Source organism: Pongo abelii, chromosome 4, assembly GCF_028885655.2.
Source record: "Pongo abelii isolate AG06213 chromosome 4, NHGRI_mPonAbe1-v2.0_pri, whole genome shotgun sequence".
NCBI lineage: Eukaryota > Metazoa > Chordata > Mammalia > Primates > Hominidae > Pongo > Pongo abelii.
This window is the reverse complement of record NC_071989.2, coordinates 119,451,919-119,477,470: the sequence shown is the minus strand read 5'-3', so window position 1 is coordinate 119,477,470 and position 25,552 is coordinate 119,451,919. Positions and strand designations below refer to the sequence as shown.

The 25,552-nt window shown below is 37.9% G+C and overlaps 1 protein-coding gene across 2 annotated transcripts in view; it reads right to left on the bottom strand.

The window, feature by feature from the left end:
• The window catches only part of CAMK4 (calcium/calmodulin dependent protein kinase IV), a 256,607-nt gene that overhangs the window by 76,522 nt on the left and 154,533 nt on the right, over positions 1–25,552 (bottom strand). For both annotated transcript variants that reach the window (XM_009240947.3, XM_054555812.1), the window contains exon 5: positions 11,722–11,794. In XM_009240947.3, the coding sequence (XP_009239222.1) occupies positions 11,722–11,794 (73 nt within the window). The remainder of the gene's footprint in view (positions 1–11,721; positions 11,795–25,552) is intronic.

Here is a 25,552-nt window from a genome sequence, read left to right as displayed (position 1 = left end):
GCACTCCAGCCTGGGTGACAAGAGCAAGACTCTGTCTCAAAAACCAAAAAAGTAAGAAAGAAAGAGAGAGAGAGAGAGAGAGAGAGAGAAAATAAATTAGGAGAAGGAAACAGGAGTGGAAGAGAAAGAGGTAATTAGAGGAACTATTAGACCAGACAGAAGAGAATGGGATAAAATTTTATAAAGGAAGTAGGCAGAGAAGTGACAAAAAAAAGAATGTAATGCTAAGTGTTAATAAAGGTGAGAGAGTTTGATGAAAAGTTCTTATTGATCCTCTAAGTCCTGCTATCTGCAGTTCCCTACTTTAAATTATTTTTCATTATACCCAAGTCTTCATATATGTAACACTCATAGATCTTGACAGTGAAGATCTAAGGGAAATTTTGAGCTTAGTTGGTTAGCAAATTTCATTCATATACTCAAAAACTATTCTTTTTGAGGGGAAGGTAGTGCTTTTCATTTCTTGACTGGCCATTTTTAATATCCTCTCCACTGCTTTCGGACTTCATGCTGCCATCAGGGTGATGGTCTTATAGCAAAAGTCCCTCAGGACCTCTTCATCTGCAGAAGCATGTGAACCATTTTAGTAAGTCACCTGAGCCCCTCCAGGCCGGTCTCCCTGTCTTTTTAAGCCTTGGTTCTCACCATATGTACCTTACTTTAAAGAAATAACTAAAGACCAGAGTTTGTGCCTTTGTACCTTTATTATGTTCCCTAAATATGGAAAAAAGGAGTATTATGGAAATTCCTTTTCTTTCATACTGGCTGTTAATTAAACAATAAACTTCCTTTTTGTTTTGTTTTGTTTTGTTTTGAGATGCAGTCTTGCTCTGTCGCCAGACTGGAGTGCGGTGGTGCAATCTCAGCTCACTGCAACCTCTGCCTCCCAGGTTCAAATGATTCTCCTTCCTCAACCTCCTGAGTAGCTGGAACTATAGGCGTGCACCACCACGCCCAGCTAATTTTTGTATTTTTAGTAGAGATGGGGTTTCACCACGTTGGCCAGGATGGTCTCAATTTCTTGACCTTGTGATCCGCCCGCCTTGGCCTCCCAAAGTGCTGGGATTACAGGCGTGAGTCACCACACCCGGCCAAATTTTCTTTTAAACTCCAATTCAGATACAACTTTCTCTGGCAAGATATTTTCTGACTCAGTTTCTCTCTAGATACATCAAATAGCGTATTCCCTCTCTGATGCCTTTGAATCACTAAGTGCACTTTTACCATCTTGTAGCCATGTGTTTATGTGTCTATCTACCCAGTTTATTGTTGAGTTTCTTGACCTCTGTATCTCAAAGTCTAGAACAAAGTCTGGAATAAACTAGGGAATCAGTAATTGTTGAATTGAATTGTTGATCTTATCCAACATTAACAAAACACCCAAACAACAAAAGTCATCTAGACTATAATCATCAAAATAATATTTTGTATATGGTGTAAGCTAAGAATAACATACGAAGTCCCCAACCAACTAAACGAACCTCCTTTCGGCAAAGGAGACCCCAGAAAAACCTTAACAACTGAGTTCTTGGTTATGATGGGACAGGAGGTCAAACATGACTCATTATACTTCCTCCCTTTTGCAGTTTAGACACAACAACCGACCAGCATTCATGTTAAAATAGAGATCTTCAGACTGACGAAACAGACTCTTTGTGGCAATGAAATACCAACTTATAAACAGGACCTAAGGCCATGACAGACAAGAGTTAAGTCATGTATCCCCACACTTAAATAATGAACCATGTTCTATCTGCCACAAGGTTTTTCTTTTTCTCTAGCAGCTAAACAAGCACTGACCTTGAGATAAGCAATGTTCGAACAACTGCAGCTCCACTAGGCACTGATTAACTGACCCTCAGCCCCTGTTCCACCAGCTATAATTACAAGAGACTGATTTCAGTAACTTTCTCCAGATAAGAACTGACCATGGACTGGTTCTAGCTGGTTTACAGAGGCTGCACACTTGAGTGTCCTTGTGTCCCAAGTGCCTATTGGCATTTAGGGCCCAATTGTGATACATTTAGTTGTTAAGTCTCCATCCCAAAGTGAACATGGGCCACATGTAACATGCATGTTTGTTCAATATGCATATGTTAAGACTGTCTTCATAAATATTCATAACTCCTACTGTACCATGTTAAATATGTATGCTTAGCCAACCCATTCAACATAAAATTCCTACCCCGACTCCTCCTCCTTCAAAATGCCTGCTAATAGGCTCTGCTGCAGGCTGCACTGGCTGCACTTCCCAACCTGTCAAAGGGTCACCCTACAGCCTGTAACCTTTTATAAGAAATATAGGCTCCTTTCCAAATTTATAGATTGAGTGATTTTTAAGTTAACAAAGACGATCAGAAAATTCCTAGACACATGCTCCAGAATTTATTGTGGCTCACTTGAGAATCAAAAGAGGAAAGTCCATGTAGGCAAAATTCAGTAAAATTTTGATATCATTATCATTAGTGATAATGGTGTGCAGAAACATTTAATGAGAAGGAAATCCCCTCCCCTGCCCAGGAATTGTTTTTAGATCCTCGTGTCCCAATATTGCACTGTAATTTCAGAATGTAGATTATTTTTCTGTTCCAAAATTTCTGATAAAATGTCTATGCTCTGATTGGGCCACTAGTCTACTGTATTCTATGTCTATAAATCAAAATATTATAACATTAAGAGAACAGCTTGTTATTTCTTCTCTGGGAACTGTGATCTCTCAATTCTTAATATGAATTAAACCACTTTTACTTTTTAGAGGTAAAATTATCATTTTAGTGCTTCAACTCTTAAAACTTTGTATTAATTAAAATCTGTCCTCCAAAGATCAGTGCTCAAACCTGAGCAGCAAGAAACAAGTCTCCAGAGAAAGAAATGAAAACACCATAGGAACCGACAGGTTTTAAACAAACAACAAAAAAACTTGCATTTTCTGTTTTAACCTTTCATTACGTACTTAAACTCTCTGAACCTATTAACTGACAAGAAGTGGACTCAAGCAGGAATGACATTCATAGAAACAAAAAACAAGTGTCAAAAGCAATTTTATTTTCAAAACCCTTAAACTTCATTGTCCCTTCAAATCATACTTAATCCTGATTTAGCAATATGTGGGTGCATCTTTGATATTCAGTGAAAATCAGTTTTTAGAAATTTGTGGGACCAGAATCTTTTTATTTAGAAGTATGCTCTTTCTGTTATGTTTAAATGGATGGAAAATTATACAGCTTGCTCTGACCACAGAAAAATTGTTAGCATATACTCAAAAAGTTTATTGAAAAAACGGTTCAGTATCTTATTGCTTCAAGTAACAGGGCATATAATTTAAAACCGAAATATTGAGAAACTATTTATCCTCCTGAGATATCAAGAAGTTGGAGAATTCCAATGGTGTCATCTTTCTTCTCTGCCTTCCTCAGGATGACTTATGTTTCTCTTCATAATTACAAGATAGCAAAAGCAGTTCCCAGCATCATATGCAGACCCAGCCAGGCCAGTGAAAAGGAGAAATGGCTTTTCTTCCCTTGAGTCTCCTTTACTAAGAGAAAATTTTTCCCAAAACTCATGAGCAAACTGTCCCAAGGAACTCACTGGGCAAAGTCAGGTAATATGACCTTACCCTAGCTGCAAGGGAGGCTAGGAGGATAAGTTCTGGTACTTTCCATCTTCCTACAAGGGAGATCGCCTTTCTGCCAATGAGGAATAAGAGGTCGAAGTGGAAGATGGTTTTAATGTGTCAGATAATGTAAGGTTGAATAATATAATGCCTGTTAAATGGATAAACATCATTAAGCATAATACTCAGTATTAAATACAGACAGTAGTTTATTTTTGTATTACTTCTCTTATTTTGATTTCACTGAACTCTAGAACCATTTCATGCACTTTAGTAGACTATGAACATTTTGGAAGACTCTGAATAAAAACAGAAACCGATAATTTATTTTTGTTTTTGAATAACATCCTGTACAATTTATTAAGCTATTGTCTCCAAACCTAAAACCCATTCTTCCACTTTATGATGCTGAGATTGAAATTTCAAGCCACACTTCTCCTTCTCCAGTTGGCTCTCTATTTGGATCTGCCATGAGAGGGCATGAGGGAGAGAGAGTGGCAGGCTAGAAGAGAAAGAAGGGATTGCTCCTTCCTGTTTGCTTTCTGAGTCTGATTTTCTGCTTGTTATTCCTATGTCTCTCTGGAGGCACTCTTTCACCCTGCAGTGGCAGGTCCTTCCAGGAACAACAGTTGAATCCAGTTTGCAGCTTTTGCAACTCAAACAGAACCAGTCTCGGTGCCTCTCAACAGCAATACCAGCACTGGCTGGCTGGAGCATCATCCTCAGAGACCTGAGGTCCAGCGTCATGGGAAATTCCTCTGAGGTCCGAGCCACCTACACCAGCCAAACAGGGAGCCCTCTTCACAAGTCCATAGAGAACCTCCTTCAATCCTCTACGTTTTAATAATTTTAACCTCTTCATTTTGTTCCCCCAGTCCTAGGGGTAGCTGTTTCCTGAAGCTGTCACACGTCCTCCACACACAATAACTTAGTTTAGTGTTCCTCTTTTGCCTTTTCAGTTTTTGAGTATCTAGTCACCAATTCATTATCAATTGATTTTCTATATAAAAAGCTAAATCTGTTCCTGTTTTAGAGAGTGAGTTACAGGTTAATTTTTTTTAATCAAAAGGAGCTTTTGCAATTTCATCTTTTCTTGCCTCTCTATAATAATGTCCATTTTCTATTTTTTTTTTTATGCTCAGATACCATATTGACTTTTAAAGGGTTAGATTCTTCTGGTTGTAACTCTTCACCACCATCATCACAGTCTGTAACACAATCCTAACCAAAAAGCTATGTTATACAACAGCAAATAGATTTAATAGTTACTCACCCATTTCCTTGTAGTACCTGAAGAAATGCAGTACTGACAGCCTGGCCTACATAGTGAAATCCTGTCTCTACTAAAAATACAAAAATTAGCCAGGCGTGGTGTCATATGCCTGTAATCCCAGCTACTTGGGAGGCTGAGGCAGGAGAATTGTTTGAACCCAGGAGGCAGAGCTTGCAGTGGGCCAAGATCACACCACTGCACTCCAGCCTGGGTGACAGAGCAAGACTCTGTCTCAAAAAAAGGAAGAGAAGAGAAGAGAGAAGAGAGAAGAGCAGAGCAGTACTATGTTCTACATGTACAAATTTCTCTAGGCTCCAAAGTCACACTTTGAAATTAAGACATACAAAAGAGAACTGTAGCTAGAAAAAAGGAAGAAAGGCTGTATCAGTGGGGGATAATGTAGGGGATGATGATGTTTCGGAAATAGAGAAACACTCAGGTGTCAGTGGTGACGAAGAAAGAACTGAAGGTGGTGGCAGCAGTATTAGATATCAGAGGAGAGGGAATACTCCCTAATTATCCCTACAAGTCCATGGAAAAGGGGCTTGGTATTGTGCTACTACAGAATGACCCTTCCAGAATGTCCAGACTGACCTAGACCATTTAACTTTGGACCATTGGAATTCATTTCAAGAAGAGAGAATACTCAAGAGGACTTAAGTGTCTGCTCTCGAGGACTGACTGAATGAATTCAAATCCAAAGAGGGAAACATCTTTCAAACACACTTTAAAAGCTTTCACGAAAGCTATTTAAAGCCAGAAAAGCAGAAGGAGCAAGGTTAAAGTCAGAGAAATACTGTAAAATATGTGGGGCAAGAATTAGGATGGAATGGGGAGGGAGGGAAGGATTGCAAGTTATGTTACGTAAGGAGTATAATTATACCTGCATTATATTTCCCAAGAACTTTTCAATCTTTAAGTTTTCTGCTTCTATGCTTTCAACAACCAGCCTAGATATAAGTTATCTAGAGGAAATGCGAGATGTACCACTGATTACTCTGAGTTCCCACCTGTCCCAATTTTTATAGCTATGTATAGCTGTGTAATTGACAATAAACTATTTCATAAATGCCAGCCATTTCTGGCAAGTTTTAAATTGCTTTGCTTTCTACCTGTGGAACTCTTAGGGAAATTAATTTTTTTTCTTTAAGTTAACCCTTAATTGCAATAATCAGAGAAAATCTGATTTTTATAAAGCTTCTTTTAAGGAACATTTGACTTGAATGTGTTAGCTCCTAAACTGGAACTTAGTGACGAAAACAAAAACAAAAAACCCTCAACAATTTCTTTTTAAATGTAGGATTAGCTATAGGTTAATTAATTTATCTTTACAGACTTGAGTCAGAGTTCTAGGAACTCTTATCCTTCTGTTATGTGGGGCACCGCTATCTGGAACATTCCTTCTTGGACTCTTTTATTTCTTAACTGGTATAACTCCAACAGGTGGAAAATTCTGATGCTGAGAACATCCATTTTTCACCAATTGAATAAGAGAGTTTCCCAGTCAGCTACATGAGCTATTACTATATTGAGGCATACCCACTTTAATAAGCCTCCTAAAGAGTCAAGAGCTGATCTGAACGGATGGAGGCAAAGAAAGAACGTACTGAAGAAGGTGAGTTTTAAATGACAGGAAAGAATGAAACAGTAGTAAGGAAACAAAAAGAATCTCATTCACAAAAGTAAGTTATAAAGCTTTGTCTCCTATGAAATGAGTAGAAAAATAACAGTAAAGATGTTTAGTACATGGCTCGTTATCCAGAAAGAAAAAATACAGAATGATGGCTCGTTCTTCATGTTTTCATCAATTTCCATTTACTTATTCAGTAAGTGTTTATTGAGCTCCTACTTTGTCACATACTGTTTTGGACTCTGGGAATATAAAGGTGAACAGCACAAAGTTCCTACTTTTATGGAGAGATAATAAACACAAAACAGACAAAATACTGTTCAATTTTAAATAATTATAAGTGCAAAAAGACATACCACATGGTAACAGAAACTAAGATGGCTTGGAGAGGTAGTGGTGGTTATTATTTTAGGTAGAGTGGTCAGGGAAGGTCCTGCTGGAGAAGTCACACTTCAGCAGAGACCTGGAAGAAGTAGAGAAGTGAGCCATAGAAAGATATGAAGAGCTCCCCAGGCAGGGAAATGACAATACTCTGAGATGGGAATTAACTGAGACCTTTCTGAGGGTCAGAAAACAAGGCCAGTGTAGCTCAAGTGTAGTGTAGGCAGTGATGTTGGGGTGATGAGAAGGAACCTGAATATGCAGGACATCCTAGGATATGTTAAGGCATTTTGATTTTTTTTTTTTTACTTTCAATGGGACGCCGCTGCTGGTGTAAGCATTGAAATGATATAATTGATGTATGATTTAAATAATAACCGGCTAATGTGAGGGGAATGGAGTGGAAGTAGGTTTCATAGCAGTCTGAGTGAGAGATTATGCAGACTGAAACTAGGGCTATGGGTTAGTGAAGATGAAGAAAAATGGTCAAATTTGGGTTATAATTTGGAGATAGACCGACTGGACCTGTTGATTATTATCTGCGATTATTTGGACGTGAGGTTAATTCTAGGTTTTAGCAAACAATTGCTGAATGGTAGTGCCATTTACCAAGATGAAGAAGATGGAGGGAACCTTTAAGAGTTTTTTGCTGGTATCAGTGAATGAGAGAATCAGGAAGATACACCTACTGAAAACAGCTTGAATTACAAAGACGGAAATGTGGGAATGTGAGGAGTGACTAAATTTGGTCATAGAAAAGTTAATTCCTACATGATAAACAAGTAGGGCTTCCGCCAAAATGAAATCATATTCCAAGTGAAATCATGGTTTTCTGACAAACAACAGACTGTCATTCAAAACTGCACCTAGGATGTAATGATAATTCAGGAATGGAGAGAAACATGAAGAAAGAGTAAAAGCAAAAAAAAGCACCAGAATAGAGAGTAGAAGAAGGTATGCCTTTTGGTGTGGCAGCCTAGTTCAAAAGAAACTATTGTCTTTCCCTTAGAACAATCCCCCTTATCCCCAGTCCTGGTCAGCCACATTTATACTGCACAATTCACACCCCATCCACAGCTGACTGGACTAGGGAAGGAAGCCTGAGTCAAGTTGAGCCACATGTGGCTTCTGTTCTGAATTTTGAAATTAAGATCAAATGATATTTGTCTTCATTTTGAGTCAGATTTAGGTTTTTACTTTAATATGCTAATGCAAGATGGTTAAGTTGACCGTATGTCACTTTGTGAATCTAAGAAGTAGAGAATATTGGTTGGAAGAGAGCAGAGGGAAGCAGGTGATGAGAAAAAAGCAGCAGTGGGGGAAGAGTTCTGCCCAGTGTCCAGGCTGCTGGCTGTCTTTACATACCTCTGTAGCCTTACAGTACACTCTTTCTGATATATGCATTCTGTTACTCGCATATAGAGAAGCAAATAAAGATCACTCAGAACAATTATTTTGAAGATTACTTCATTTAGATATAATGTTTTGTCAGTAGAATAGCATAAAAAGAGGAGGGCGGTAGACTGGAGAAGCACATGTCCCTTTCCCCTCATTGTCACATTCTCTACCCACTGTCTCATGTGATATCAGAGAATAATGTGCTACTGTCCCAGAAAGGAAAAAAGAAATCTGCCTGTTAGACAACAGTATGTGATAGAACTAGAAACATGAAAAAGTACATGAATCCAGTTGGGTAAACTGCAAACATACACACACACACACACGCACATAGCATGCTGACTTGAGGATTTATTACCTGTTATAACCATACAAACATACTAAAATTTCAGCGCAATTTCTTTTTAAACTTTCTATTGGTGTAATATACGAATAGAAAAGTACCTGTAAGTGTACTGAATTTTTACAAACTGAACTTTTCTGTGCAATCAGCACCTAGATCAATGAGTATAATATTACAAAATTATTTTTGTTTTTTGTACTTAGCTGGGGAGTAAGTGTATCTGTATACATCTACAACATCTAATAAATCTTTAAATGAATGTACTGAGTATGAAGTTGATTATCCTCTTTTCCCTCTTTTATGAACATTGCTATGATTTCCACAAGTTACCTCATTTAATCTTTTCCACAATCCTGTTAGGTTAATTGCTATGTCTACTTTACAAGACTAAATTGAGGCTCAAAGATATTTAGTGACATGTCCAAGTTCACACATCTAAAAACCAAACCTAGCTCTGTCTCACTGCCAAAGTATTCTTAACTGCTATACCAGCTGCCTGACTGATTCAGGTAAAGTGATAGTGGGCTATGGCCAGCAAGTTTACTTGATTAATTTATTATGTATAATAACAAGAAATGAAGTTTTAAAATGGGTATTTAAGAAAAGTATAAAACTGCCATTATTAAATGGAGAAGTAACAAAATAAAAATAATGATTGCAAGAGATGATTCTAGACTTATATATTTAGGAATAGGAATTGTGGCTGGGTGCGGTGGCTCACGCCTGTAATTCCAGCACTTTGGGAGGCCGAGGTGGGCGGATTTCCTGAGGTCAGGAGTTCGAGGCCAGCCTGGCTAATGTGGTAAAACCCCATCTCTACTAAAAATACAAAAATTAGCCAGGCATGGTAGCACACACCTATAGTCCTAGCTACTTGGGAGGCTGAGGCAGGAGAATCGCTTCAACCCGGGAGGCAGAGGTTGCAGTGAGCCAAGATCAAGCCATTGCACTCCAGCCTGGGTGACAGAGCGAGACTCCATCTCAAAAAAAAAAAAAAAAAAAAAGAATATGGCAATTCAAGTGCTTCTTCTTTCTTTTTTTAAAGCATGCCAGCAACAGTCATAGAATGATGGAGAACAGGATTAAGTTTATGCACATTTGAAGAAAGATTCAACTGAAGTTGGAAAGGTCTATGTAAGATAAGAAAATGGAAGAGTTGAAACCCATTACCTAGTGTGCAAACCTAGGAAACCAGAATTGGTAAATATGTTATGTGTGATGAAAATCTGAAATGGGGTGGCTATTTGGGTACAGTGAGAAGATGAATTTGATATTCAATATTTATATAATCAGAAGCTGTGTTGGCATCCTCTCCAGGTTTTATTCACTACCATTTCAAACTTTTCATCCCTCACCATAGCAAAAAGATCAAAACACTTTTATGGGAATAAATAGTTTGGAAGGACTGGGCTATAAAGCCAATTAAGATTGGTGTTAATAGCTCAATAACAAATTTGGTTCAATTGGCTATTTCTAGAAGCCTTATGCAAAGGTTATTTTTTCCTTTTCATCATTGGTACAAAGGCTAGTTAGATATCAGAGTCCTCCCTCCTCTCTTCCTCCCTTCCTCTTTCCTTCCCTCCTTCCTGTTTTTGATGTGGGTAAAACTCATAGGACCTGTGTTTCTGTCACTGTGGCTGACTTCTCAAGGTATTGGATAATGATTTTAGTTAAATAACTAACTCCGAATAAGAGTATATCTTAATTCTGGATATATTTTATAGATTTGTCTCTTTAACTGATCCTGATAAATACCCCTCCTTGGGCCCTGTCTTGAATGTTCAAATAATAATTTGTTCTGGTTTCATATTCAATAAATGAATCACCAAAGTGTTCCAGTACGTATTAGACAAAATTAAATACATGGGAAGCTTTTAGCCAGTTGTGTCTGATGTGGCAAATATTACCTGCTTAATGCAACCCAAAAGAGCCTCTCAACGGTATGTATTTTTGTAAATGTGTATGTATTTATTTCCACCATTAACTTACAAAACTTGTGTTCCAATTTAAAACATTAACTTATGTTTCTTCCTTAAAAAAACTGCTACACTCTTTCTTTCTAATTCACTCATTTCTTTTCTGGAAAGAAAAGTCAATAATCTCTATGCTCCAAGGTCTATATCACATTCAACCCTCTTCCACATCTCTACCAAATTAAAAAACAAAAGCAATGAAGAAACAAACTCAAGAAATGGGAAAGAAAGAGTTAAAGAACACACTCTGGGGACTGTTGTGGGGTGGGGGGAGGGGGGAGGGATAGCATTGGGAGATATACCTAATGCTAGATGACGAGTTAGTGGGTGCAGCGCACCAGCATGGCACACGTATACATATGTAACTAACCTGCACATTGCGCACATGTACCCTAAAACCTAAAGTATAATAATAATAAATAAATTAATTAATTAATAAATAAAAAGATAAGAACACACACACACATACACACACACACACACACAAAAAGAGTTAAAGAACAACTAAAGGCACCAAAGTCTCATTTGGTCTCATAATAATAGAATGGAAATTAATTTAACACACTTATGGCATTATATAGAGGACTGCATCTTTCAGACTTTGAGTCATCAATAGAAAATACAAATTTATTCTATACATTTTCTTTCTTTTCTTTTTTCTTTTTCTTTTTTTTTTTTTTTTTGAGACAGGGTCTCTCTCTCTCGCCCAGGCTTGAGTACAGTGGCGTGACCTTGGCTCACTGCAACCCCCCACCTCCCGAGTTCAAGCAATCCTTGTGCTTCAGCCTCCGAAGTAGTTGGAATTATAGGTGTGCGTCACCATACCCAGCTAATTTTTTTATTTTTATTAGATATGGCGTTTCACCATGTTGGCAAGGCTGGTCTGGAACTCCTGACCTTAAGTGATCTGCCTGCCTCAGCTTCCCAAAGTGCTGAGATTACAGGCTTGAGCCACTATGCCCACCTTATTCCACACATTTTCTAATAAATATTTCACAACTTTATGCTGTAAAATGTATGGCTTATCACAGATACGCATTTCTTAAATGATGATTCTGTAAAAGGAAGAGATGACTAAGAGTTACACCATTGCTGTTACTTCATACTTACAGCAACTGCCTCCAGGATTTGTTTAACAGCATCTGCAGCATCTCGCTCACTGTAATATCCCTTTTCCACAATCCTGGAACAAAAATGAAGGAAATACTTCTCAGGCACATTCATTCAGAAGAATGGATATTAAAAGAAGTTAAGTAAATTAATGTTAAAGATGGTGCACATAAACAATTGAAACAAGCTACCATACTACCATGGGAAAGATTTCCACAAACTGACACTCCAAAAATCTTTGAGTTTACTTAGGAAAATGAAATACTTTTATTTTTCCTTGGCTTGAACTATCCATTGCATTTGAGGAAAAAACACTTTGTCTGTTTTAAGCTTTGTTTTGCGAATCATTTTAAACATATGCCAGTAGATATTATGCAACGAAACACCCCCATGTAATTGTCACATAGCTTTATTTATAAATTCATGAAGTTTTATCTGCTTAATTACTTCCACTCCTTCCTTATTATTTTGAAGCACGCATCAGACATTATATAATTTCATTTGTAAATATTTAAGGAGGTTATCTCTAAAAGATAAAGGACCCTCTAAAAATCATAGTAATAATTCCAGTATCATACCTATAATTAATTTCTTAATATTATCAAATATGCAGTGTTTCAAATTTCTAATTGTCTGAAACATGTTAAATTACTTGTTTGAATAAGTATCCAAATAAGGTCCATGAAACTTGATTGGTTAGTATATCTCTTATTCTTTTTTAACCAGTATTTTCTCCCTCTCTCTCTCTCTTCCCCCCACCAACCCGCTTTCTCTTTTTCCATCCTTCCCTTTTATCCCTTCTCCATCTCTGTTTCACTTTTGCTGCATTTCTTTTTGGAAAGCTGGTCACTTGATCTTTAGAGTTTCTCTGCTTGGTAATGTGATTCTTTAAAAAAAAAACAAACAAAAAAAACTTTTATTTTAAGTTCAGAAGTACATGGGCAAGTTTGTTACAGAAACTTCTGTGATGGGGCTTTCTTGTACAGGTTATTTCATCACCCAGGTATTAACCCTAGTACCCATAAGTTATTTTTCCTGATCTTCTCTCTCCTTCCTCCCACCCTCCACCCTCCTATAGGCCCCAGTGTGTGTTGTTCCTCTCTGTGTCCATGTCCTCTCATCACTTAGTGAGAACATGTGGTATTTGGTTTTCTGTTCCTGCGTTACTTTGCTAAGGAAAATGGCCTCCAGCTCCATCCATGTCCCTTCAAAGGACATGATCTCATTTCTTTTTATGGCTACATAGTATTGATGGTGTATATGTACATTTTCTGTATTTAATCTGAACCTAATCAAGACCCCAGCATTATGTATTAATTAAAAAAAGGGGCAGAGAAATACCTCCAAAGACATCAAGGGAATAGAATCACATTTGATTCTAGAGGATTACATTTCATTATACACCTTGATGTCTTTGGAGCTATTTCTCCATCCTCTGTACTTTTTATTAATGGATAGCATTAGGGTCTTGATTAGACTCAGGTTGAATTTTTAGCAAATACATTTTATAGGGAGTATTGTGTATTTTCACAAGAAGGTGCATGTTCAATTATGCTCCATTTCATGTTGACAATAACAGTAATTGATTATCAATACCTAGATCCATCAAGTCATTAGCAGTTTCAAGTTGGTGAAATCTATCATTGCTGCTTCTTCGTTAGCTAAAAATTTTCTAGTAATACAATTCTTATAGGAAAGAGGGAATAAATTATTAGTTTTTTAACTTACCAGTTTTCAAAATAATGAGTTCATTCACTAGCATTTTCAGTGACCAGTTAGTGTTTTTGTTCATTTTTTGGTATCATTTTGGAAGTATGGATTTAACCATATTTGATATGTTTCAACCTGCTCTAGCTCTTCCTGGGTCAGTAGTAGGCTATGCAAGCTGGCTTTTGAAGTCTTTGGTGGTTATTTTTCTATCCAGTATAATATAATACCTGAGGCTTATTTGGTACATTTGCTTCCTCAGACCTAGAATAAGTCATTGTCTCCTAGAAGTACACTTTTAGTGGCAGATAGTATTTTTCTAATTTCACATGTTATTCTTGAATTAAAAAATAAATATATACGTACATACGTTCATATTCCATTTCCTAGACAAACAATATTATCATGTTAATATGCACAAAATGTTTTATATATGTTTTTACTATGTGGTCCATTTTATATGCTTTTCCTCTTTAATTTTAATTTTTTTTGCATTTAGGAGTGTTTGTATTTTTGTTTTCATGTTTTTAACATTAGTTTCTTCTTTTTTGATTTGTTCTGTACTCTCAGCAATACTGACATTAACTAGCTGATATGGTTTGGATTTTTTGGATTTGTGTTCCCACCCAAATCTCATGTCAAATTGGAGGAGGGGCCCAGTGGGAGGTGATTGGATCATGGGGGAGGATTTCTCCCTTGCCATTATCATGATTGTGAGTGAGTTGTCATGAGATCTTATGGTTGAAGTGTGTGGCACTTCCCCCTTTGTGCTCTCTCTCTCTCCTGCTCTGCCATGGGAAGATGTGCCTCGTGTCCCCTTCACCTTCAGTCATGATAGTTAAGTTTCTCGAGACCTCTGCAGCCATGTGGAACTGGGGGTCAATTAAACCTCTTTTCTTTATAAATCACCCAGTCTCAGGTAGTTCTTTATAGTGTGTGAGAACAGACTAATACACTAGCAATCCAGCTAGTATGAACTTACAATACAGATACAATATATAGCTGTCAAAAATTGAGAAGAAATAAGAACAGCTTGAAAAAGATAAACTTCTTGATTGCTGTATAATTAGCAACAAGTAAAAGAATATTATTTCAAAGTAATAGGAGGAAAGAGAGCCTCATTATCTTAAGTAGGTGACAATTTTCTTCTGATACATTATGTGATTTTCAAAAAATCTGATGACAAACTGATTTTCTCCAAATAATTGACTTGCTCTTTTTGCATGAATGTGGGCAATGATTTTTCTTTTCAGTCTTTTAAGACATGTTTTATGAAAAACACGGTAGTTGCTCCGGGTTTAGTTATTCAGATTTGTGGCATAATCTTTCAATTTAGAGTGCTTTCATTATTCTTTTTAAATTTCAGGAATATTTTCTTGAAGTAGAATGTTTTGTGTTTGTTTTTTTCCATTGCCTTGGTTTTCTTCTTTGGGGTGTGCAATTATACATATGTAAGAATTTTTCTACCTTTGATTTATATTGTTGTCCTACAGTTTCCTTAATTTTAGCTTATTTTGTAACACTGTCTTATTTTCATTTTTTTAATGGGTGTTTCTTCCTGACATGCTTTCACTGCCTAAAGGAACTTTATTCTGCTCCTTATTGTCTGTCCTCTATTGACCTCCAGCTCCATCCACGTCCCATAATCATTCTTTATTGGAACTAACTCAGATACTTTTCTGTTGCTGTCCATTTTTAAGCCAAATTGGTTTACTTAACCTTTTGACAGAGTGATAGCTCAGGATATCTTTTCTAGTTTCATGGCTCTTAAGTTTCTGGTTATGTTCATGAAGCGTTCAAAAATATGCCCTCATTCTTTCTGAGATCTCTTCCCCTCCCCTGGAACTTCATTCCCTTGCCTTTACCGTCTCTACACTGATTAACTTGGATTCTCTTCCCAGCAGTTTTTCCTAAGTGTAGAACCTTTTCCCCAAGGGACTTTAGATTTTTGTTTCAGGAGTTCACAAGGCCTTGACAATGAATTAGCTTTTTAGACCTTACTGCAGGTGCACCCCTTGTACTTTTCAGAAATTTGGATGGTAAAAATTACTCCCAATTTCAGCTTCTCTTTTTGTATTGACCTATCCTTCTTCCAAATAACTTGAAGATTTGAGAGGCTTGAGTGTTTGCCTGCTTCGGGATCTCTCATTTGTCTTCTTGCTTCCCTTGCTTCTTTGTGTACAGGTGATCATTCCACATGGCTCTTCCTGTCGTCATTAGTTGGTCCTCACTCACTTGTATGTTAGGCTTCATGAGGATATCCTGCCACCTGGTTTTGCTGTAGATATTGTCAGTGAGTTTTTGATTTTTCAGAACAAGTCGCTGTCTAGTCTTATGAGAAGCTTTTGGAAGACTGAAAAACTACTTTGTTGCTATGTCTAACTTTCCAGAATTTCAGGAGAAAACACATTTCTAATAGCATTGCATAAGATGACTTCAGCTGGCACAAAGTTTGAAAATGGTCAATTCAAAACATAAAGGACAGTTTCAACAATGTTTGTCATTTTAAATAGAAACTTTTCTTAGATGGTACCGCAAATAGCATATTTTTCAGAAAGTACTTTTCTTTGATTTCTGTTTTCTTTAGATGTTGTGACAAGAAGTTTTAAGTTCTCAAAGTAGCTGGTATTAAAAGTTGAATTTAAAATCTATAAAATGTTTCCAAAATAGGGGATGGGGTGGGGGTGAGAAGCAGCAGAACAAAACAGATATGTCAAAAGTATAAAATATATTAAAAGACCTCAATGATTATAATTATTAAAATTCAGAAACAATATATTGAGGCAAAAATTTCAATTACCTTATTTTCCTTATTTAGTTATTTAGAACATTGGTAAGCAATGCAAATTCATCATCTTTTTATTTTTGGGATACTTTACCAGCACTAGGGTCAAATGAAAGAAAATAGATTACAATACTTAGGGAACGATTATTCACTTGTTCTTGAATATCATTTTCTTATGATATTTACTTACAAAACTATAAAATTTTCCAATTCATGATTAGGTTAAACGGTCTACTTATAAAAATTTAACTGACATGCTTCATGCAACTATACTTTCTGAACATTTCAAGTATGAGGGAAGGGGAAAAGAAGTACTATTGTGACAGAGTAAGTTCAGGACTTTGGCTACCATGACATCATTCTCTGCATCTTACTCTAAACGTGGATTTTGCGGTATCTCTATCATCCAGCACAAATGTAATTAGTGTCTCCTCTGTGCCCTGTACCTATAGCCTCAGGAGCTTGGCTTTGTCCAGTTTAATTAAAAGAGGGGAGTTGTTACAAAGATGATGGAGAAGAATAGCTGTTAAACTTCTTTGCAACCTTATATTATCTCCAGAAGGGAATAAAATCAATTACCTTCTGGCCTACAACAAACAGTGTGGATTTTCCCCATAGTCACTCACCCAGGCTAGAGCTTTACCACAGCTGCTTTGCAGTACTTTTCCAGGGGGCACTACTCATGCAAATGGCGCTCCTTGTGGTTGAAGAGAGCCAACTTCCACAACCATGAGCTGTCTCCCTTAGGTGTCTATTAAACACACAGTTCTTAGAGGCATCATCACTCTTCAGAAAGTAGGTACTTCACCCACTAGAATCTCCTCTCTATATTTTGGTTTATTATGTAGTCTCAAGCTTCAGTCTAAATATCTTCTGTATTTTCATTTGGCTATAAGTTAGGGTTAAGTGCCTACTGTGAGCTAAATGTTTATGTCTCCCCCAAATTCATATGTTGAAACCTAATCACCAATGTGATGGTATTAGGAGGTGGAGCCTTTGGGAGGTGATTCTATCATGAAGGATGAACCTTCATGAATGGGATTCATGCCTTTATAAAAGAGACCCTAGAAAGCTTCTTTGCCCCTTCCACCATGTGCAGACACAGCTAGAAAGTGCCATCCATGAATCAAAAGGCAGCCCCTCAGCAGACATCGAATCTGCTGACACATTTATCTTGGACTTTCCAGCCTCCAGAACTGTGAGAAATAAATTTCTGTTGTTTATAAGCCACTCAGTGTAAGAAATTTTGTTATGTCAGACTGAAAGGACTAAGATAGTGCCTGAGTTTCAGAATATGTTCTTGTGGGAATGTCCAGGGCCTGGCTTGATGGAAGAGTGAATTTTCTTGGGGGCTGTGTTCACGTGGGAGGGAGAGACGAGTAGTAGGCATATGAAGAATAGTTAATAGAAACTTTACTAATTTTCCCCAATATATGTTAAGTTAGTGAAATAATTCATTTACTTAATCAGAGGATGCATTCCAACAGATGTATCTGCTAATTTATTTATTCAATAAATATTATGGAGTGACTGTTATGTGCTGGCCACTCAGTAGTGAACTGGACATGGCCTCTGCACTCATGGGCTTTCTCTTGGTATAAGTAGACAGACAACATTCAACACAGTGTGCTAAATGATGTGATAGAGGTATTAAAGAATGGCCTGAGAGCTCTGAGAAAATGCGGGTAATCTATTCTGGAGGCCATGCAGCGTGAGGAAAGGATTCCAGAAATAGCTATATCTCAGTTCACACCTGAAAGGTGTACAGAAATTTTTCAGATGCAAGGAGGGTGGCAGTTGGGGGTCGGGATAGGTATGGAAGAAGAAGGTGGTGATATTCATCCACACTCATAACTTCTAATGTGAGCCAGGTACTTGCTGGATATAAACAGAATAAGATTTGGGCTCTGCCCGAGATGAGACCACAGATGGTGGAGTAAACAAAGTTACAAACAAAAAACATTATCATAGATGTAATGTATGTTATGTAAGGTTTGTACAACCAAGGGATTTATTAATTCTGTAGTGAGAACAGCATCTGTAAAGTAGATATGTGGGGCAAGGGCACAAAACTCAAGTGCCTCCCCACCTCATTTCAATGTGAACTCTGCACACTGCATCTTGGCCAACCATCACCCTTCGACTACTTCTATTCCAGGCAGTTTCTGCTAAAAGGAGTTTTGTTCCCAGATGATTCTTTAAACAGATTGTCACAGGGTTAGTTTTCTGAAACTCAGACATCCCATTTTAAATATTTTATAAGTTGAGCTGCCATTCAGGCTATCCATGTCTGACTGAAAAGTTCAATAGCAATGAACCCAAGTCGTAAATGCAGGTTTACAACTTAGAACTATGCTTGCAAGTGAAGATGCTAGTGGCCAAGCAAAGCAAAATGAAACCTTGCAATTTATTTCTCTGAATTTCAGTTGTATGACAAGAGTAGATGTGTTTGTCCAGAACCTTCTGCGGGGCACTGTGGTAAAATTACTAGCCTTCTCACTAGACTGTTGCTTGGATCACCCACAGAGCCTAGCTGCAAGACTTGCCCATAGTAAGTAAATATTTATGGAATCATACCAATTGCCAAGTGAATGGATGTCAGAAAAATTTCAGATTGTGGATATCTGGACAATACTTTTGCCTATGTTCATTATCATGGGGAACAAAAGCACTGGACTCAGAAATGATTCCCATCACAAGTACACTGGCCATGACTCCAGAGGAAGAACAGCTGTGTGGATGCTTCCCAGAGGACAATGCAATAAGTGAAAAGATTATTGCTGGCTTTAGGAAGAAACTCAGAGTTACATAGTTTTAGATATTGCTGGAATAGCATGAATCTTTTTAGAAACTTATTTTAAACAAAATCAAAGTAATTTAAATTCCTTAAAATGGAGTATTTGTTTCATGAGGTGACACGTAATTTCTTTATACAATTTAGCTGGCATCTCAAAAAATTTGCCAATGAAATTGAACCATGGATAGACAGTCAAGGTTTTATAGCTTTATACGAAATATACTCATGACTCTGAGTTTTAGAAGCAATGAAATATTTAATCATTGTAGGGGTTTTAAAGCTGTAAAAATAGAGGGATAATTTTGGCTGGTATTTTCGTTTTTTCATATTTAAACATAGTTATTGCTGTATTTCTCTTCAGATTTAGTAAACTAATTTCTGTTTCATGATTTGAAAAATAATAAGGAAGCAGTTAAGATGCCACCAGCATTTTAAGCTAATTGTCACAGGCCCAAGGCCCTGTGGTTTGCCTCTGTGCCACACAGTTTCCCAGCCTTCCATTGTGGGCTAGGCCAGAGGGCTCAGAGCTCAAAACAAAATGTCTTCTAGGATTTTAATCACAACACTGACTCAAAAGGCTGCCCTGAGACTCCAGTTCTTACAGGTCCCTCAGCTGCCAGGGGGCCTAGCAGACATCTGGAGATCTGGGAAGGAAGCACGAAGGTGGTATATTTCTCCAAGCTCCTCCACTGAAAGCCTCTGGCTTCAACAGGCTCTCTTACTCCACGACTGTGCCTTTTACTTCCACTGCTCGCTGTGCTGGTGCCCGTGCTCTTCTCCTCAGTTGGTGTGTTTTTCTTCCAATCATTTAAAATTTATAGGATGAAAAAATACAGGCAATGCTCATTTCTCTCTATGGAGCTGCTGTAATATATGACTCTGGTGCATTTGCTTCTGTAACACTAATTGCCACAAATTGAATTGAGCGCATCTCCATCCAGGCAGTTAACACACGCACAGCAGCTGAAGAGCTCTAATCTGATCATATCCTGAGGCCCCAGACTTCCTGGCACATAGATTAGGAGCCCTGCTGCTCTGCCCACCACTCACAGCTTTTTCTCAAATGGCTGCATAATAACTGCAGATGACTAGGTTTATGTGAGAAAGATATTGGTCTGATGAGAATGTGTACTGAAGGATCAAATGACAGAGAGTAAAAGCCCCAAATAATATAAAGTTTCAGGAACCAAGTCTTAAGGGCTGCCAGTACACCATTATGCTGTCACATACAAAATTATATTAAAATGAAATCTGCTGTACTCTGTGTAAATCTACCACTTCTTTGTAAGTTTCAATCACAGCTTCTCATTTTATTGATGACATCATTGTCTGTTTTGGTGCTTTCTGTAAGAACTTTCCTGCCAAAGAATGTCAAGTTCATATACTTTTCAAAAGAGTAGTTGCAAAGATACTACTAGCACCTGTTACATTCGAATACTAAGAAGAAAGTCAGGGAATTGTGGATCAATGTGGGTGCTGGCCAGGGAGCTGACAAGAGAAAGAGAAGGTCAAATCAAATTGCAAATCTGGGAATTGGCCTAAGAGATTCCCAGTCTACTTCTCTCATACTATAGATAAAAGGCCTGACTCAAAGATACATACATTGCAGCCGGGCGTGGTGGCTTACGCCTGTAATCCCAGCACTTTGGGAGGCCGAGGCAGGCAGATCACGAGGTCAGGAGATCAAGAACATCCTGGCTAACACGGTGAAACCCCGTCTCTACTAAAAAAATATAAAAAAATTAGCGGGGCGTGGTGGTGCGTGACTGTAGTCCCAGTTACTTGGGAGGCTGAGGCAGGAAAATGGAGTGAACCCGGGAGGTGGAGTTTGCAGTGAGTCGAGATCACGCCACTGCACTCCAGCCTGGGCGACAGAGCGAGAATCCGTCTCAAAAACAAACAAACAAAAAACACACATATATATATTGCTCAGGAGCACACTGTTTATTTAATCATTCACTTAACAAATATCTAGCCCCTGCTTGCTTTCTACCTAGCTCAGCTTTTAAAATTGAGACTAAGATGCTCATATTTTACCCAACAGTGTACGATTGTGCTTTTGAACATCATTTTGCCACAATAGGCCCTTCCTTCTGGCCTCTGCCTGCTAATTTCCAATTTCTCACATAAGAGTCAGCTCAAAAGAGTTTACTCCTTCCTGAAGCAATTTCTGACTTACAAAACCCCCTTGTTTTGTACTCTACACACTGTGTTTATGCCCTGATTATAGCACTTATCATCCCCACACGAATACTTAGAGCTGAATATGGGGCCAATCTCTAACAAACACCAAACATCTGATGATCTCTCTTTTATGTCCTGATTATTATTTTTATTTCTTTTTATTTCCTAGCCCTCATTAAAAAAAATTTGTGATATTGTGGCCATTATAATCCCTAATATGCTTTACTTGGAAGGTGATGCTTAAAAAATATTAGAGTCTATGTCACATTTTTACTTTCCCTCTTTAGACTATGAGCTCCTTGAGGGTGGAGACAATATACAGTGGTTAATACATTGGTGGGAAGAGAACAAAGTGGGTGGTAAAGCCAGCATGGGAAGGTAGGGCCAGATTGTAAGTGGGCTTTTTTTGTCATGTTTAAAAGTATTGACTTTAAGTGAAAGTAGTGAGTAGCTTCCTGGGCTGACCTGATCAAATCCATGCTTAAACACAGATGGATGGAAAAGAGTGAAAGTAATACTCTCTAGGAGTCTACTGCAATGGGAAATAATGCAAAGGTGCAACAGGGCAGAAGCACTGAGAAAGGGAAAAGGGAACAGATTTCAAAGCTGCTCAGAGGAAGAATTATAGGGAACAGGGAAGGAGAATCTAAAGGAAAAGGGAGAAATTCATGTTGATTAGTTTAGTTGGTGAATCAGTTCACAGGGAAGGGGAGTGAGACTGAGAGAGGGATGCTGAGTTCATTTGATTTAGAGGTGCTAATGGGACTCGGTGAGAAGCCTAGTAGACTGCTGAAAATATAGTTTTCATCTTAGCTGAGACTGTAGCCACCAGTGTGGCTCAAGCCACAGATGAGTGTAAAATTCATCTAACAAGAATGTAGGAAGAAGTTTAAAGGGAACTTAAGAGGTGGGGAGGGGAAGAGGAACTCAGGAAAGAGATCAAGAGGGAGACGGCTGAAAAGCTGGATGAAAGCCAAGAGAAAAAGAGATGCTGTCCAAAACTCCATGAATGATATGGAGGAGTAAGCCAGTAATATATAATGCTACAGAGACCAGAGTCTCCAAATATGCATAGCCTTCAGCATTAGCAGAATTTCAGTGCTCCTCAAAAGCCCTTTTTCTTGCCCTCGTCTGTTCACACAATCTCACTTAAAATCTTCACCAGTTCCTTCTTCAAGTGCCCTATTCCATTCTTTACCAGTTAGTATTAGGAGATCAATTTCCCTTCTTTAACAATACTGGAAAAATAGAGGCTATCAAGACCGAACTACCTAAACGTCTTATACCCCACCACACTTCTATTTCCAGCCCTAGGAAACCACTGCTTTGCTTCTGTCTATATATTTTCCCCTTCTTGAAATTCCTTATAAAGTCATAGAGTCATAGCATATATAGTCTTCCATGTCTGGCTTCATTCCCTTAGCATAAACTTTATTTAAAGTTCACCCATGTTGCAGTGTGTATCAAAGGAACATTCCTTTTCATTGCTGAATGGTTGTTCATTCTCCAGTTGATGACATTTAAATGATCTCCCCTTGGCTGGGTGTGGTGACTCATGCCTGTAATCCCAGCACTTTGGGAGGCCAAGGTGGGTGGATCACGAGGTCAAGAGATCCAGACCATCCTGGCGAACATGGTGAAACCCTGTCTCTACTAAAAATACAAAAAAAAAAAAAAATTATCTCCCCTCTTGTAACACATCTAATTCCAGTTGTAGGCATCTATCTGGCCCCACTGTACTGCCTCCATGGAACTCAAAGGGCAAGGGGAACTGACAGACTTGCTAATGCCCATAACGTTTGCTGTGCCATGAGTAATAAGGCCCTTTGTCTCTGATCCAGGAATCATGTGCTTTCCAGCATCCATAAAAGAATAATAGGCTCTTTTATTAGTTTATAAGTAAGGTACAATTACATCTCAGTCCCAACAGTGTCTTCCAACTTATTCCAAAAGTCTTTCTTTTTCAAAATTGCTTTGATTAATCTAGCTCCTTTGACCCTTTGTCTCTTTCTTTCTGCTTCAGAGGAAGAAGAGTTTTTTCTAAAAACCAAATCCCTTTATCTGACTCTAGATCTCATTCCCTTCATGCCTTTCCTAAAATGTTGTTCCAAATTTAGGTCCCTCTTATACAAATCTCTCCTGCTTCTCTTTCTTATGAGCTCCTTCCCATCAGCAAATCAATGTGTTCCTAGACCTACAGCTTAAAATAATAAACTTCCATTTATCCAGTGTGTTCTACTACCTCACCTCTATCTTTCATTTTATGGCCAAGCTTCTAGAAAAAGTAAACTGTAAGTCTAGTCCAAATCAAAGTATAAGTTTTCTTCACATATAGCCAGATAAAGCCACATAAAGAGATCTATTTAAAATGTCCATGGTTGAAAAGCAACTATATACAAATTAAAGGTCAGGTTAAGCCAACACTCAAGTAGGACAAACGTTAGATTACTAATCTTAAGTTTTATTTTTAAGCATAAGAGTTCTGGCATTTGCAGCAGCATGACATGGTAGAAAAATTTATATACTTTGGAATGTGACATACTTGAGTCCAATCTTATTTAATTATTATTGGATCATATATAAGCTGAATGACCTAACAGAAGTTAACAGACCTCTCTGATCCTCAGTTATCTTGTCTATAAAATGTATATATCAAAGCCTACTTTATATATGTGTTGCTATAATGATTAAATAGTATCATGTTAATAAATTGCCCTGCACACTCTGCCAGCAACCCAATAGGATCTCAAAAATGTTCCTCATTATATTCACTAACTATCCTTTCTGAACAATCACATTTTATAGAATCACTCATTAGATAATTACAATGATGACTAATTTCTGATACAATGGTCTTCACAAATGCATACTTTTTCTAAGTTTGTTAAATCCTAATACCAACCATGATAAAACTCTAGAAAGACTGGGACAAGAAACAACCTCAGTTCCATTTCTCGAACTTTTTTCTAACAGCAATGCCCTGAAAATTCAATTTGTTTCCACCAAGAATGAGAGATCTAGAAATGCTGAAGTACAGATTACTATTAGGATTCATATAGTAGGACTGGAGGTGAGGTCTTATGACTTATTAATACCTTTTTAAGTTTATGCTATGGAAAAATATGGATAATAATACCTCAAAAAAGGTGAAGAGAGAGTTACTGAGTGGGCTATATAGATACATAGGTTTGCATAGGATCAATCAATACATCATGGATTTTCCATGTATAAACAGATATTTATTTTCTTGGAAATGATATGCCAGAGACAAACTGGACTTAATAAGAAAGGAAGTGAGACCCTAAAAGAAGGAAAGGATTGGATCAGAATACAGTCTGGTTGCCTAGACTGGGGAGATCATTAACCTTTACTAATTCTGTTTTCGTATTTGCATAGTGAGTATACTGCTTTTCATCCTGCTTGCTCAAATAGGCTGACTTTTTAAATCAGGAAAATACATTAGTGTCTGGAAAAAAATTTAAAACCGTATGTGAATTTTTGCTCTCAGCAATGGTGGGTCAGACAAGTCTCCAGGTAAGAAAAATAAAAACAAACTCAATAAAATTAAAAAAAAATCTATTTGAACAAATCAGAGAGTTATCAGGTGTGATGGTAATATTGAGTGTCAACTTGATTGGATTGAAGGATGTAAAGTATTGTTCCTGGGTGTGTCTGTGAGGGTGTTGCCAAAGGAGATTAACGGTGAACTGGGAGATGCAGACCCACCCTTAATCAGCTGCCAGCGTGGCTAGGATAAAAGCAGGCAGAAGAACGTGGAAAGACTAGAATGGCTAAGTCTTCTGGTCTCCATCTTTCTCCTGTGCTGCCTTTGAATATCAGACTCCAAGTTCTTCAGCTTTTGGACTCTTGGACTTACACTAGTGATTTGCCAGGGGGCTCTCGGGTCTTTGGCCACAGACTGAAGGCTGCACTATCAGCTTCTCTACTTTTGAGGTTTGAGAACTCAGACTGGCTTCCTGGCTCCTCAGTTTGTAGGTGGCCTTTTGTGGAGCTTCAGCTTGTGATTGCGTGAGTCAATTCTCCTAATAAACTCCCCTACATACATACATCTATCCTATTAGTTCTGTCCCTTTACAGATCCCTAACTAATACACTAAGGAAGAGAGGGATTTAGGAATCAAGATCCAGAAGAGAAGAAAAACCCAGCAAAGCAAACCTGCCATCTGATGCCTCTGCTTTCCTTCTGAAGGCATTTACTTATTCCAACACAGCAGCTGACAGGAGGAGAAGGTGAATAAAGTTTCTGGCCATTACACAGAGCTAGGGGTACAGAAGTTGGCACTGAGGGTCTGCCAAGTAAGAATAGCCCTGGTATAATGCCCTGGCTTAAAGTTGAG